The sequence below is a fragment of the Felis catus genome, chromosome C2 (genome assembly GCF_018350175.1).
Source record: "Felis catus isolate Fca126 chromosome C2, F.catus_Fca126_mat1.0, whole genome shotgun sequence".
Classification (NCBI taxonomy): domain Eukaryota; kingdom Metazoa; phylum Chordata; class Mammalia; order Carnivora; family Felidae; genus Felis; species Felis catus.
The window spans coordinates 70572244-70589231 of NC_058376.1; the positions used below are offsets into that span (position 1 = coordinate 70572244).

Sequence of the window (16988 nt, forward strand, 5' to 3'; positions counted from 1 at the left end):
TCCAAGAGAAAATGTAACATAGGGAGAATTGGGGAAAATGCCTATGCATATTTAAAAGCTCTATGGATGGGGCTCCTGGGTGGCTCATGATCTCACAGTTTGTGGGTTCAAGCTCCTCATTGGGCTCTGTGCTGACAGCTCAGAGCCTGGAGCCTGCTTCAGATTCTGTGTCTCCCTCTCTCTCTGCCCCTCCCCCACTTGTGCTCTGTCTCCCTCTCTTTCTCAAAAATAAACAAACATTAAAAAAATAAAACAATAAAACTCTATGGATATTTTTATAACGGTGATTTAAAAAAACTAGAGGGGTGCCTGGGTGGCTCGGTTGGTTAAGCATCTGACTTCAGCTCACATCATGATCTCATGGTTCATAGGTTCGAGCCCCATGTCAGGCTCTGTGCTGACAGCATGGAGCCTGGAGCCTGCTTCAGATTCTGTGTCTCCCTCTCTCTCTGCCCTTACCCCACTCATGGTCTGTCTACTTCTCTCTCTCTTCCTCTCAAAAATAAACACTAAAAAAAATTTTTTAAGCTAGAAAATAAAGCAAATGAAAAAAATAGAGCATAGTGGATTGAATTGTGGACCCTAACAAGATATGCCCACACACTAACCCTAGAAACTTGTGAATGTGGCCTTATTTGGGAAATAGGTCTTTGCAGATATAATTAAGTTAAGGATCTCCAGATGGGATCATCTCGGATTATCCAAACTGGACCGTTTCCAGTGACAAGTTGTCCTCCTGAGTTTCTCACAGAGGAGAGGCAAGAGGAGGAGAAGGCCATGTGGCCACAGAGGCAAAGGTGGGAGCAATGTGGCCACCAGCCAAGGAACACCAGGAGCCACCAGAAGCTGGAAGAGACTAGGAAGTGTTCTCCTCTAGAGACTTGGGAGGGGGTGTGCCCCTCCAGCACCTCGCTCTTCCACCTCTGGCCTCGAGAACCACGAGCTGCTATATTTCTGTTGCTTTAAGCCACCCAGTTTGCGGTGGTTTGTTAAGGCAGCCCCAGGAACTAAGACATAGGGTAAGCTTAGTTTCAGGAGAAGCTGAAGATATACAAACAAGAAAGCAATCAGAGTATGCAATTTGGCTCAAAAATGAGTATCTTTATGTATATGTATTACTTTAACTACACATAAAAATTAATTTTAAAAGAACAAATGACATATTCGAAAAAACTTTTCAACATATACAACAAACACTGTCTAACACTAATAAAAGCTAACCAGGTATTTGTTTTATTTTGAATTAATTGTGAAGGTAGAAGAGTTACAAATCATTGAAAAGGAAGATAGCACAAAGGAACAATAGGGAAAGATTATAAATAATTCAAAGAAAATAAATATAAATGGCAATAAAAATATGAATAAAATAATTCTCATTAATGATTTCAGAAAAATTAATTTTTTTAAAGGAGCACAATTTTTGCCCATCATTTCTTGCCAGAAATTTAAAAAAATGAACATATCCTGTATTGTTCAGGGTATGGGGAATCAATAACTCTTACACACTGTCAGTGAGAGTTCAAAATGGAACAACTTTATGAGAAGGCAGTTTGGCAGCACATAATAAAATTTAAAAAAAATCTTTTAATGTTTATTTTTGAGAGAGAGACAGAATGGGGGAGGGGCAGAGACAGAGGGAGACACAGAATCCAAAGCAGGCTCCAGGCTCTGAGCTGTCAGCACAGAGTCCTACACAGGGCTCAAACTCACAGACTGTGAGATCATGACCTGAGCCAAAGTTGGACACTTAACTGACTGAGCCACCCAGACGCCCCAGAACCTATCAAAATTTAAAATATTCTTGACCTTTGTCCTATTAATTCTATTTACAACCCTTGATCCTATAGAAATAAGCTTTAAATTTTGCACAACGATATTCATGTCAGCAATACTTCTAGTAGCAACAAACTAGAAAAAAACTAAATATCCATCAATAAACAAATGTTTAAATATAAAGTATTTTCAGCTTGTTATAGGGAATACTATTTAAGTGTTAAAAAAAGAATGAGGGAATCCCAAAGGTACTGACATTACAGTCATGATGTCCATAATATATTATTGAGTACAAGAGGAAAAATAGCAGGGCGCCTGGGTGGCTCAGTCGATTAAGCATCCGACTTCGGCTCAGGTCATGATCTCACGGCTCGTGAGTTTGAGTCCCGCGTCGGGCTCTGTGCTGACAGCTCAGAGCCTGGAGCCTGCTTTGGATTCTGTGTCTCCCTCTCACTCTGCCCCTAACCCACTCGCATTCTGTCTCTGTCTTTCTCAAAAATAAACATTAAAAAAAAAGAGGAAAAATAGTAGAACAACAGAATTTAAGCACATTTTTACAAAGAACTATGTTATATGTGTTTATGTACATGCACATGCACTTGAAAATAGACTGGAAAGATATTTACCAATCTCCCTCTGGGGAGCAGGACCAGAAGAAGAGAGTAGGGGAGGGAACTTCCACTTTTTATTTTATATTTCAATATTTTTAAAATTCTTATAAAACATTTGTCTCTGAAATAAAGGGGAAATATAATTTCACTTAAGTGTATTTAAAATTTTTTTTTTCTGATTTTAAAATGAACTGTTATGGTTTAAAGTGTGTCTTCAAATTCTTTGACACGTCTCCATTCAAAATTATAGAAACTAATTTCCCTCCCTTTGAAGAGGACTGAACTAAGTGATTCACTTCTAACAAAGAGACTATGGCGGAAGTAGGGCTCTGTGACTTCTGAAGCTAGATCATGTGAAGGACAGAGCGTGCGCTCTCTCTCCTTCTTGTTCCCTCTGATTGTTTGCTCTCAGGGAGGCTGGCCACTGCATGACTTGGGGACACGTAAGCAGCTTTCAGGAAAGGACAACATGGAGGAGGAGGGAGGCCTCCCTCCAAAAACCAACCCCAACTTGCCAGCCAGCTCCTCCAGCCCTGGTCAAGCTTTTAGGCAGCTGCCGCCCCTGCTGACGTCTGACTGAGCCTCATGAGAAACCTTGAGCCAGAACCACCAGCAATGCCGTAGCTAAGTTCCCAGCCCACAGAAAAGGCAAGAAATAATAAATGTTGATTGTTGTCTTATGCCACTAACTTTTGGGGTGATGTATTTGACAGCAGTATATAAGGAATGCCTGTACCAAGCTCTCTGGGGAGGGCAGAGGTGTGAAAATGAAGTGTGGTCTTACTTTCCACGTTCTTACTTTATACATTCCAGGACTGTTTAGATTTTTTTCTAGTTAGTCTTTTATATTTAAATAAAGAGACAGAAATAAAGTTAGGCTTAAGTGTATTTTTAAAACATTCCTTCCCTGATTTTAAACATAACACAAAAGAAAATGGACAAAGTTGCAGGTCTGACACCAGCCAACCCCAGCCCTCCCTAGAAAGTAGCAATAACCAAGCCAGTGTGGTATTGGAGAACAAGCAAGGAGCACTAGAACAGAGCAGGGAGCCCAGAAATAGACACACACAGATACAGTCAACAGATCTCTGACAAAGGAGCAAAGGCAGCGTGGTCTTTTAAAAAATGGTGCAACACCAGGGCAGGCACATGCAAAAGCAAATCTGGACATTGACCTTACACAGTACACAAAATTGACTCAAAACAGATTACAGATTTAAACGTAAAACACAAAACTGTAAAAAGTCTAGAAGATAACATAGGAGACAATCTACATGACCTTTGATTTAATCATGAGTTTTTTAGGTACAACACCAAAAGCATGGTCCATGAAAGAAAAATATTGATGTTAGATTTCATGACAATTAAAAACTTCAGCTCAGCAAAAGACATTGTTAAAAGCATAAAAAGATGGGGCACCTGGGTGGCTCAGTCGGTTAAGCGTCCGACTCTTGATTTTGGCTCAGGTAATGATCTTACAATTTGTGAGTTCGAGCCCCACGTGGGGCTCCAGGCTGACAGCGCTGAGTCCGCTTGGGATTCTCTCTCTCTCTTCCTCTCTCTCTCTCTGCCCCTCCCCTGCTCTCTCTCTCAAAATAAATTAATAAAAACTTTAAAAAAATAAAGTATTAAATGTAAAAAGACTATCAATATAGAATCATATATATATATATTAATAAAAACTTTATAAAAATAAAGTATTAAATGTAAAAAGACTATCAATATAGAACTCTATATCTATCAATATAGAATTATAAGGAAAGTCCTGGCTCGGTCAGTTAAGTGTCTGACTTTGGCTCAGGTCATGATCTCACCGCTTGTGAGTTTAAGCCCCACATTAGGCTCCATGCTGACAGCTCAGTGCCTGGAGTCTGCTTTGGATTCTGTGTCTCCCTCTCTCTCTGCCCCTCTCGCAGCTTGTGCTCTTTCTGCCTCTCAAAAATAAACATTAAAAAAATTTATTTTAAGAATAAAAAGATAAGCCATGGACTGGGAGAAAATATTTACAAGACCTACATGTGATAAGGGGTTTGTGTCCAAAATATACACAGAATTCTTAAAACTCAGCAATAAGAAAACAACCAGATTAAAAAATGGTCAAAAGACCTGAACAGACACCTCACCAAAGATGACATACAGATATCAAATAAACATAGGAAAAGATGCTTAATATTATATGTGATTACTGAATTTCAAATTCAAATAACGAGATGCTACTATTAGAGAGAGATACATATCAGAGTGTTTAACATCCAACACACTGACAACACCAAACACTGGTGAAAATTTGGAGAAACAGGAACTCTCACCAGCTGCTGGTGGGGATACAAAATGGCACAGCCATTTGGGAAGGCAGTTTGGCAGTTTCTTAGAGAGGTAAACATAGTCTTACTGTATGACCCAGCATTCATGCTCCTAGGTATTTATTCAAATGGGTTAAAAAGTTGTATCTTCAACAAAACCTGCACACAAATGTTTACAGACATTTTATTCATAATTGCCAAAAGTTGGAATCAACCAAAATGTCCTTTAATTAGGTGAATGGATTAAAAAAAAAAAAACTGAGTTACAACTACACAATGAAATATTCAGTGACAAAAAGGCATGAACTAGCGAGTCACAAAAAGGCACTGAGAACCCTTGAATGCATTTGCTTAGTGAAAGAAGTAAGTCTGAAAAGGCTACATGCCATATGATTCCAACTCTAGGAAAGGCAAAACAAGAGAGGGAAAGAGTAAGATCACTAGTTGTCAAGAGTTGAAGGGTGGGAGGAAGGAGGAATGAACAAGTGGAGCACAGGAATTTCTGACACCTTAAAACTATTCTCTACAACACTGTAATGGTGGATACACATTATTATTGTAAGAGCTCACAGAACTGCACAACACAAAGGGTGAATCCTACTCTAAACCATGGACTTCAGGTACCAATAAGGTATCAACATTGGTTCATCACTTGTAATGAACATGCCACAGTAATGAGAGATATTTGATAGGGGGAACGGAAGTGGGGAAAGGAGAGGGAAAAGATATGGGGACCTCTGCACCATCTGCTCAATTTTCCATAAACCTAAAACTGCCCTAAAAAATTCAGTCTATTAGGGGCAGCTGGGTGGCTCAGTCAGTTAAGCATCTGACTCTTGGTTTTGGCTCTCAGGTTGTGATCTCACAGTTCATGAGATTGAGCCCCGTGATAGGCTCTGTGCTGACAGTGTGGAGCCTGCTTGGGATTCTGTCTCCCTTTCTCTCTCTGCACACCCCTTTCTCAAAATAAATAAATAAATAAACTTAAAAAAATACAGTCTATTAATTTTTTAAGTAGCACTAACCAATTGATGGAAAAGGAGAAATGCCTTTTTTAAGTAGCACTAACCAATTGATGGAAAAGGATAATGCCGCCACCCATAACCTCAGCAGAAAGACAGCCACTGCTGACACTTAGGTATAGTTCCTTCCAGTCCTTTTTCCAGCCTTTTTTCAAATGTCTATGTGCATGTCGTTTTTCCAAAGGGCTGAAATCATTCTGCTAAATGCATTCTGAAGGTTTATGATCTAGTTTTAGTTTGGATTTTTAACTGCAAAGAAAGTAGCCCATATAAAACATCAGTGATACCAAAAACAGATTTGAGAGGGGCCAGTTGCCATGGAAATGATTGAAAATAAATTTCACTTCACACTACACCCTGCTAATGCACTGACCAGAAAGAAGGAGAAATACTTGGAGTAACAGAAGAGCAGCCAAGATAGCTTCTAATCGAGAAGAAGGAAAACACATCGGCCTAGTGAGGTTTCAAAGAGGCTAGAAGCATCAACCTGCAATTTAATTAATTAAGCTTTTTCAGCAACCACGCTGATGGAGGGAGAAAGCACCCAGGAATGGGAGACTGGAGTGGACCCCCTCGCCCCCACTGACAGTTAGTTTTACAGCCAAACAGCCAGCAGGTCTCCCTCCGGATGTGGGCTTGTCTCTGCAGTTGGTGCAAGGCCAGGAAACAAATCATTCCTCCCCTGCGATGGAGATGCTCCAAGTGTTTAGCAAGCTGCAAGGCCCAGGCGCCAAGTGATCCGTTTGGACACTGCATTGGCTCTTAACATTGGAGCGGGTCCTGGGGCAGCCCTCCTGCACAGGGCTTAACCCTTTAGATGCTGGGTCATGGGCAGTCTGGAGGTTCTGGGGCAGGGATCAGGATGTCAGAGTGCAGGGGGCACTCAGGGAGCTCAGAGGAGACACTATTTTCCAACAGAAGAATTTGAACATATGAAAAATAAGACCAGAGTAGCGTGTACCAACTGAATTCTGAACTTCCCGCAACCAACATCTTTATGAAAGACAAGACTATTTAGAACACGCGAGGGCAGCCCTCACGGGGAAAGCAGAGCTATTATCACCAAAAGGCAGCTGGTGTTGTAAAGACAGACATCGCTTCCTACCTAGGAAACAGCGCGACTACATATGTGAATAGATCCAGTTTCATTCCCAGCTCTGCCACGGATCACCATGAGTGATATAATCCCCAGTTTCCTCATCTGTAAAATGGGTATAACTGTTCTTCTCTCATGGGTTATGGTAAGGATTCCACGAGCTAAGTCATGTGCAGTGCTAAGCACCAGGCCTGGCACAAAGCAGGCACTCGCCCCCACTATCACAGGCACTTGTGCTGCAGGTCTTTTTCTTTTCTTCTGTTTTCTATCATAGAGGATGGCCCCATTTCCCTTTCCCTATCCAGATTCCAATGTAGATGCCTGGCCACTGTTGCCATAAAAAGCCAGAGTCCCCAAAGTGTGAAATATCAGGCAGTTATCTTTTTTCTAAGGCACCCATGAACAGCCCTGTACTCTGGAGAGGAACAAAGACTTCTGATGCCAAACCAACCCAGACCACAAAGCTATACCCTTACAGACACTGTGGGCAACAGCATCCCACTCAAAGCATAAGGATTGAGGATTATAGCTGCCAAGCATCCTCCAGGCCCAGGAAAACCCAGGGTTAAACAGTGGTCCATCCGTTACCAACATGTGACACCATTTCCAAATGGTCCAGAATACACCTGCTGTTTATTCTCCTTCTTTAAGCTTAGTTAATGGACTTATGTTCTTATTTTGAAAGAAAATGTACTATTAAAGAAACTATAGGTGATCAACCTATATCTGTTTCCATCTCCCACAAATGACAGTTGGCAGCATTTGTAATATTTGCATCAAGTCCTTTTAACACAAAAGAGGGGCGCCTGGGTGGCACAGTCAGTTAAGCATCCGACTCCTAACTTCGGCTCAGGTCATGATCTCACGGTTTGTGGGCTCGAGCCCCATGTCGAGCTCCATGCTGGGCATAAAGCCTACTTGAGATTCTCTCTCTCTCTCCCTCTCCCTCTGCCCCTCCCCCACCAGCACACATGTGTGCATGTGCGAGCTCTCTCTCTCTGTCTCTAAAATAAAAAATAGGGGCGCCTGGGTGGCTCAGTCGGTTAAGCGTCCGACTTCAGCTCAGGTCATGATCTCACGGTCCGTGAGTTCGAGCCCCGCGTCGGGCTCTGTGCTGACAGCTCAGAGCCTGGAGCCCATTTCAGATTCTGTGTCTCCCTCTCTCTCTACCCCCTCCCCTGTTCATGCTCTGTCTCTGTCTCAAAAATAACAAATAAACGTTAAGAAAAAATTTTTTAAAAAAATAAATAAATAAGTGAAACAAAAGAAATAAAATATGACACACAAAATTGAAATCTATCTTCTTACTTACTTTCAAATCTATTTCCTGCCCACTCTCCCAATCACTGTTAATGAATTTAATCTTTATCTAGTCCAGTTCTACTTTATTCTTTGTTTTAAATGTTCCTATTTTCTTTTAACAGAAAGAAAATAAAAAGGAATGTGGAAAATATGCTAAATGAAAATGCCTATGTGAGGAGGGGCTTTCAGGCCTCTGCAGCCAAGATACACCCACTCACCTGCTCCAGGAACAGCACACTCCTAGTAGGCAAAGCTTATGGGGAGGCAGTCCTGCAAACTCACACCTACACACATCTAGAAAGCAGTGCAGACCCCTAGAAGACCCCATCCACTCAACTCCCAAAGGCTTACCTGGGTCCAGGTGTGTGAAAGAGCCCACCACGAAGTCCAGTGTGGACACGGCCAGCAGGAACAGCAGCAGCAGCTGGAGGCGGATTATCCATTTGACACCTGCCAGGTTAATCCCCAGCAAGGCCAGATGCACCGCCACCGAAATTCCTCGCACGGCCCAGATACTCCTGAGGCTCAGCAAATCGGAGATGGACTCAGCAAAGCCGGTGATGTACATGGCCCCTGCGACACACTGACAGGCAAGCAAGGTGGGAAGAGTTGGCAAGAGAACAGAGAATCAGGAACCCGTGGGTCAGACCCGCCCAGCACTGAGGGCTGCACCCACCCTCATCAGGGCTCAGCACATGGGAACCAACATGGGGGAGGGGTCAGCGAGCCCTTCCTGGCCATGCCCTCTGCCTCTGGCCCCATTTCTTCTCATCTACGTCTCTACCATCACCCAGAGGGGAGCACAAATGCCAGTCAGTAGTGACTAAGATGAGAAGGAGGGAGATGGGACTCAGGGCCCAAGAGCACTCTGGACTTCTCTGAGTTATTCAAGAGCTAAACAGAACAGAAGCACACAGGGGGTCCCCTCGCAGAGCCTAAGAAAGGCACTAAATCAAACCCCAGTTTTTTCTCCACTTCTTGGTAGGTCACTATTATTTAAAAAAAAAAAAATTACCTGAAACTTAGAATAAGAAAAAAAAGTGGGCAGCAAATCCTTTCAATGTCATATGGAACAAAGGCTACCCAAGGACTGGCTAGGTGAATGTACTTAGTTCTATTCATTGTTTACTATTGATTAAACGTGTTAAATGTCCCAGACTTTATGAAGTTACTGTCCATTTATAGATTTTTTTTTTTCCCAGCAGAGATGCAAATAGCTTCTGTCCAGTGGAACAGACAATCCAAAAGATTTGGTTTCTTATCCTGTAAGACATTAACCAATTTTGTATCAGCAATCTTATCCTTACATTTATTTATGAAATTGCTTCACCAGGAACTAGGTACATCTCACTGGCTCCTCCATTAATTAATTAGTTAAAAAAAAATCTTTGGTCCATGTATATTTTATATTTGCCTGAAAGTCATGATTTTATCTTTGAAAAAAATATTTAAGGGGCACCTGGGTGGTTCAGTGGGTTAAGCATCTGACTTTGACTCGGGTCATGATCTCGTGGTTCATGAGTTCGAGCCCCATGTGGGGCTCTGTGCTGACAGCTCAGAGCCTGGAGCCTACTTAGGGTCCTGTGTCTCCCTCTCTCTCTCTGCTCGTGCTCTGTCTCAAGAGAATATATATATATATATATATATATATATATATATATATATATATATATATATATATATATATTTAAATCTCAACTTCAAATAAATGTTTGAAAATAACACCAACCTCACTTTTCATAATTCCTCAGCACCCTTCTCTCCATCAGGCTTGATCCTTCCCCACCCCCAGGCCACTGGGTCATGGTCATCACTGTGCTCTGTTCCCATTGTTCTCTCTCAGGAAACAAATTCTTCTTGGGCCTCAGTCAAGTTCCTCCTCCATGAAGCCTTTCCTCATCCCCCTTTTCTGAATAAATATTATGCTTACTGCCAGTAAGTAATGCAATTAATTATCTGGGTCACTAGTCTATTCTTAGTTCATGCATATAAGCTTGTCCCCTACCCCAAGCCACCAAGAATGCAAACATCCAAAAAAACAGAAATGTTTCTGCTGATCATACCTCTTCAAAGCCCCTACATTTGCTAACTATGTTGCAAACATTCAACAGATATTTTGTGATATGTTGACCGTATGAAAAGAGTTCTGGGAAGCGGGCACCATTAATTTCCTGCTCTTTTAGGTAAAGACCAGAAGGGCGGTATAATTTCTGTACTGGAGAGGCGCTCAGGAAGGAGGTCCCGTTCTTCACTGAGATCGGCTCATTTTGCTACTAGACATACACCATCATTGTCAATGTTCCCCAAACTTACACTAGGCATTTCTGTCTATATTGGAGCGGGGAGGGGGGAGCCCAATAAATGTAAGCAGAAGGAAAGTCATCCTTGAGAGAGAGAGAGATGAGAGAGAAACATCACCTCATGACTCAAACTTACACTTGGCTACATAACAAGAGTGTGACAGGCATAAGGATGCTGCTATTCTGTCACTATCTGGCCAGGCCAACAGGACTCTGCATGGCCAGATATATCAGAATTTAAAAAAACAAATGGTAGCAATGCAGTGATGATCATCACCTTCCCAAGTGTCTGACACCGCACATGTGCAGAGGGTGACACCAGAACTGGAATGCAACCATTTGCATCTGGAGCTTCCAAACCCACCATTTTCCTTTTCTAGCTGGTGAACAGAGTTTGCTCACATGAAGTGGGCCAAGCAGTAAAGACTGCCTTTGTCTCCAGTGGCTCCAGTAGAGTCCCTCTCTCCAATTCATAGCTAAAATCACTTTTTAGCCCGAAGATGCTAGGAACAAAACATAAAGGAGAAGCCTGTGGAGGCTGTGTGAAAGGACATGGTGGTTAGGAGCATGGACTGTGAAATCAGACCGGGGCCAAATGCTGTGGCTCCCAGGCTTAGCTGTGTGACTTGGGAAAGTGTTTTAAGCTCTCTGTGCCTCATTTCCTCATCCGTGAAATACAAATAATAATAATAGTACTTGCTTCAAAAGTTATTGTGAGGGGGCACCTGGCTGGCTTAGTTGGTTGAGCGTCCGGCTCTTGGTTTTGGCTCAGGTTGTGACCTCATGGTTCTCGAGTTCGAGCCCCGCATTGGGCTCCACATTGACAGTGGGTAGCCTGCTTGGGTTTCTCTCCCTCTCTTACAGAGGTTACTGTAACGGTGTAACAGAGGTTACAGTAACTTACAGAAGTTACTCTAACGGTGAAATGAGATAATTTATGTAAGTTCTTAGAACAGTATCTGGCTCATAGTTTGAGTTATAGAGATACTAGCTATTGGCCTTATCATTTTTACTGTACTATTATTAGCTACTGAAAAAGAAGAAACAGTAGTTAGCCATGAATTTCATAAAATACTTTGTTAATGTTAAATAGATGATGGTATTGTCACTGGAAATTTGCAATGTAACTTATAAATAAGGATTCTTAAAGCTGAAAAGACTTACTATGAAGGAAACCAATAACAACCACAAATTAAGCCGTCTTCTCAAAATCTAAGAGCTTTGGGGTAAGAGGTGAGGGTATTTATGGAATGTGGGGGAGTCAAAGTGTCATAGAGATTTCATATTTGGTAGGCGGATGAACATAGTAAGCAATGCTGCTCGGTTGATAACTATAGGAAAAGTATAATTATGGCTTTTCTAAGGGTGGACTATAACTCTTCTCAGAACAAAAAGCACAGTAGAACTTCCAAATCAGCAAGGGGAAAACATACCATAGAAATAAATTTGAGCCATGTTGGTAAAATAATGAGTTTTTTAAATTTCAAATGATCTAGAAAGTAATGAAAAGGAGAATATTATATCCCAAAACTTGAGAGGCACACTAATCCTGCATTCAGAAGGAAAAAAAAAAGTATAACTCTAAATATTTTTATTAGTTAAAAAGGGCAGAAAAAAAATAAAATATTTAACTTAAGACATGATAAAAAAGACCAATATAAATAAAAAGATAGTAGGAAGAGGCATTTAATAAAAGGAAATATGAAACTAATAAAATAAAAATAACAAAAGAAAGAATTCGGAGAATAAAAGCTGATCCTTTAAGAGAAGCCTGGCTGTCCCTGTCTGTGGAATATGTGACTCTTGATCTCGGGGTTGTGAGTTTGAGCCCCATGTTGGGTGTAGAGATTACTTAAAAATAAGATATTTAAAATAAAAATAACAGCTGAACCTTTAAGAGATAAATAAAATACATACACACCTAGCAGTCTGATTAAGAAAAGAAAAAATTACAGATTTTAGGAATGAGAAAAGAAATACAACTACTCTTATAGAAGAGAGTAAAATGATGAATACAGAAGACAAATGTGCCATGAATTATCGTACATTCATATTAGGCAATGCTAAGCTACTAGTTAAAAAGCACAGGTTTAGGGGCACCTGGGTGGCTCAGTCGGTTGAGCATCTGACTTTTGATTTTGGATCAAGTCATGATCTCATGGTTTGTGAGTTCAAGCCCCGCATGGGGCTCTGCACTGGCAGTATGGAGCCTGCTTGGGATTCTCTCTCTCTCACTCTCTCTCTCTGCCCCTTTCCCACTTGTGTGAGCTTGCATGAGCTTCCACAGATGCACTCTCTCTCAAAATAAATAAACAATTTTTTCAAAAAAGCACAGGCTTTTTTGAAACACTGACCTCGAGGAATATCTATAACTTATTGTTAAGTGAGAAACACAAACCATGGAATAGAGTATAAACTCTGTCCCCATTTTTGTAAAAAACAAGCAAGCACTTCAACAATCATGAATTCACATACATAAACACAGGGAAGGTGGCAGAAAAGGATGGTGGGTATTCACAATGGACACCTTAGGATGGGGAGGGAAATAAACTTTTTCTTTACATTATCTCTGATATGTTAACTAGTTACAATGAACATCATTTTGTAACTTTAAAAGAATTTTATAAAGGAAAAATAAAAACAAATATATTAAGATTTGCAGACTTTATGCAAATGCTACACTTAGGTATGGAGAGCACGGTGTGTCTAGGAAGCAAAGATCCCCCCACACCTCTCTGCCCACTGAGCTTGACACCCCCACCCCAGAGGTATGGACAACACCACAGCCCCCTCCCCAGAGAAGTCCAGCTACCCTCCCCTCCAACCATGAGTACACCTCTTCACTGGAAAACATCCCTGTCGACTTGTTTAATGCATAAACACCCCCAGAGTTTATTATGTCTATATTTTTAAAGTTTATTTATTTATTTTGAGAGAGAGAGAGAGAGAGAGAGAGAGAGAGAGAGCGCACAAGCGGGGAAAGGACAGAGAGAGGGAGAGAGAGAATCCCAGTGTGGGGCTCGAACTCACGAAACCGTGAGATCATGACCTGAGCAGAAATCAAGAGTCAGACACTTGACCAATTGAGCCTCTCAGGCACCCCTATTATAGTTTTTCAGTATTTCCATCACCTCTTAAAGTTTATAATCACAGACATTCCTTTTCCCTTTTCTTTCTAATCTTCTGCTGCAGGGAGCTGGGGGCGTCACCCACCATTTCATAGAGAGAAAGTGACCTACTTTCAGGGCAGAACACTTCCACTCCAACGTGTTTATGTTACAACAACTGCACCTCACAATCATGGGCATGTTGTTTTTCATCTCTGGGTACCTACCTAACAGACCAGAGCTGCCCTCCACACCCCTCCTTTCTGACATGAAATCCTTGTTTAAGGTTCAAGCTGCTTGACTGCGTTAACTCCCACAACAAAACTCCAGCCCGTATCAGGTCTACGAAAGTTTTCCAGTTCTCCATGGTTTTTGCACAGTCCAGCAAAGACCATGTAAAGCAGTAATTACAGACACAACCGTGCAGGTGAAAGCTGTATATTTTGGTATCTAGGGTAAGCAACCTCAAAGAAGCCCTCAGACCCAAAAGTGAGTGGGGCAGAGGGAGCCTGGATGACTCAGTCAATTAAGCATCTGACTTCAGCTCAGGTCATGTCTCACAGTTCGTGGGTTTGAGCCCCGTGTTGAGCTCTGTGTTGACAGCTCAGAGCCTGGAGCCTGCTTCAGATTCTGTCTCTGTCTCTCTCTTGCCCCTCTCCCATTCTCTCTCTCTCTCTCTCTCTCTCTCTCTCTCTCTCTCTCTCTCCCCGCCCCCCTCAAAAATAAATAAAACATCGAAAATTTTTTTAAAGTGAGTGGGGCATAGAGTGAGGAGGGGCTCCAGTTCACTGTTTCCTCCACTGGCCAAGGGGTCACCAACAACTCAGAGAGATGATGGGGAAGGATTTGGGAGGATGCAGGGTTATGAAAATATTTGCAAGCTTTAAAATGATTATTTTAAGTGTTTATAGTCTCTCTATGTTTTAAAGATTTTATTTTTAAGTAATCTGTACACCCAATATGAGGCTCAAACCCACAACCCTGAGATCAAGAGCTTGCATGCTCCCTGACTCAGCCAGCCAGGTACCCTTATATCGTCTAAATTTTTATGCCTGAAACAAGTGTTAGCAAACTTTAACATGCTGGCCAAATCCTGCTTGCTGCCTGTTTTGGTAAAAAAGTTTTATAGGAACACAGCTAAGCCCAGTTTTTCATATTGACTATGGCAGCTTTTGAACTACAACAGCAGAATTGAATAGTTGTGACAGAGATATATGACTCATAAAAACTAAGATATTTACTATCTGGACCTTTATAGTGGAAGTCTGCTGACCCCTGCTCTAGGGCAAGCAGGCAATCTGCTCAGCAGTCATTAAAAATAAATGAGTGTATTCATGCCCTGGAATGACGGGGTTACAGGTCAGTAAGACCCAGGAATAGGGACCCTCAGAAACCCCAATTACACCCTGAAAGAAGGGTCTCGAGTCAGTGACCTAACCTTCCACCTTAAGAAACTAGAAAAAGAAGAGCAAACTAAACCCAAAGGAAGCAAGAGGAAGGAAATACTAAAGACTGGAGTAGGAATACATTGGAGACCAGAAAAAAAAAAAAAAAGAAAAACCAACAAAACCAAAACTTTCTTTAACTAGACTGACTGAAGAAAAAAAAAAAAAAAGGAGCAAGGTCTCAAATGATTAAAATCAGGAATGGAAGGGAAGCCATTACTACCAATCTTACAAACACTAAAAAGATTATAAGGAATCTATGAATGATTTTACACCAATAAATTATTATTTTTTTTTCAACGTTTATTTATTTGTGGGACAGAGAGAGACAGAGCTTGAACGGGGGAGGGGCAGAGAGAGAGGGAGACACAGAATCGGAAACAGGCTCCAGGCTCCGAGCCATCAGCCCAGAGCCTGACGCGGGGCCCGAACTCCTGGACCGCGAGATCGTGACCTGGCTGAAGTCGGACGCTTAACCGACTGCGCCACCCAGGCGCCCCTACACCAATAAATTAAATAACAGAGATAAAATGGACAGATTCCTAGAAAGACACAAACTACCAAAACTGACTCAAGAAGAAATAGAAAATCAGATTATGCCTATAGAAGTGATTGAATTAGTTATCAAAACACTTCCTACAAAGAAAAGCCAGGGACCAGATGGTTTCACCACTAAGTTTTACCAAACATTTAAAGAAGGATTAACACTAATCCTTTAGAAACTCTTCTAAAAAATAGAAGAGGAGGGAACACCTCCCAACTCATTCTATCGGGCCAGCTTTATCATGAGACCAAAACTAGACAAAGAGATCACAAGAACACTACAGACCAATATCCCTCATGAATACATACCCCAAATCCTCAACAAAATCCTAGCGGAGTGAATCCAATAGCATATAAAAAGGGTTATGCAGCACCCACACCCCGATCAGAGAAGCCAGCCCAGGTCAGCAGCAGGCAAAGGAGAGGCGTACTGAAGACGCCGGCCAGAGGGGCTCCGGTGTTTCTCACCGAGACCCGAACAGAGAGCAAGCTAAGCAAGCGAGGGTGTAGATGGGGTGGCTGTTCGGCAGCAGCTGCCAGTGTGCAGAAAACACTTTTTCTGTGAACACCCTTCCTCTGAAGCAACCCACACACAGGAGACACGACATCCCAGCTTCCCCTCTACAGGGGCCCTTCGCTGGCCCCCGGTTTGGCGCTGGTCCCTGTCGTGGCATTTGTTGCTGCAGGTAAGCTTGCTTACCCAGAGAGCAGGGCTGCAACCTGGCTAGGAGACAGCGCAGAAGTAAAACATCGACAGACAAATCCCCAGGGTAATAAAGTAAACTAACCATGTATTTCTCACTCCCAAGCTGGAGCTTAAAGATCTTTCTCCAGTAAAGGCAAGTGGCTTTAAGAGTGCAGTGACAATCTCTCTGCCTTTCATGCATGTCACACACATACACACACACACACACACACACACACACACACACACACACACACCCTTTGCACTGTTGGAGAATCAGATGTAGTTATACTAAAATAACCCTGCTGAAAAAGAAAAGAACAAACGTATCCTTTCTTTGAGGAGACTCTTGTACCCTTAGACAAATTCTTTTCTTGAAACTGTGTTTTCAACCACCCACCACCCTTTGCACCATCATAAAAGCCTTTCTCAAGCCAAGAAGTGCTTACAAAGAGCTGCTTCTTAATGTCTGTCTTTGTTTCGTCCTCATTAGGTCACCATCCCTGTTTTAGCTAAGTAAGTCCCAGTGCTTCTCCCTGCTCACTAGTTTTCTGAGAGCCTGTGTCCACCCTGCTGCACCGCCCCCTCCTTCTCAGACAGGGCGTCCACACACGGCTCTGGCCTCCTTGGCAAGGCCTTCAAGCTGTCAATGAGCCTGGAGCTCCAGCTCATTTGAGAAGTGCCCGCGTCCAGGAAAGTCTTTTGGCACAGGTAAAATGTCCCTTCTTCAGCGCTAAAGTGCCCCAGGGACAGGGCCACCCAGCTGCCACCTGGGCTCGGGCCACTGTCATGCACTCCCCT

General features: G+C 42.2%; 1 protein-coding gene across 4 annotated transcripts in view; it reads right to left on the bottom strand.

The window, feature by feature from the left end:
• The window catches only part of SLC12A8 (solute carrier family 12 member 8), a 141918-nt gene that overhangs the window by 95310 nt on the left and 29620 nt on the right, over positions 1 to 16988 (bottom strand). For all 4 annotated transcript variants that reach the window (XM_045037049.1, XM_045037048.1, XM_019839892.3 and 1 more), the window contains exon 5: positions 8459 to 8690. In XM_045037049.1, coding sequence (XP_044892984.1) covers positions 8459 to 8690 — 232 coding nt within the window. The remainder of the gene's footprint in view (positions 1 to 8458; positions 8691 to 16988) is intronic.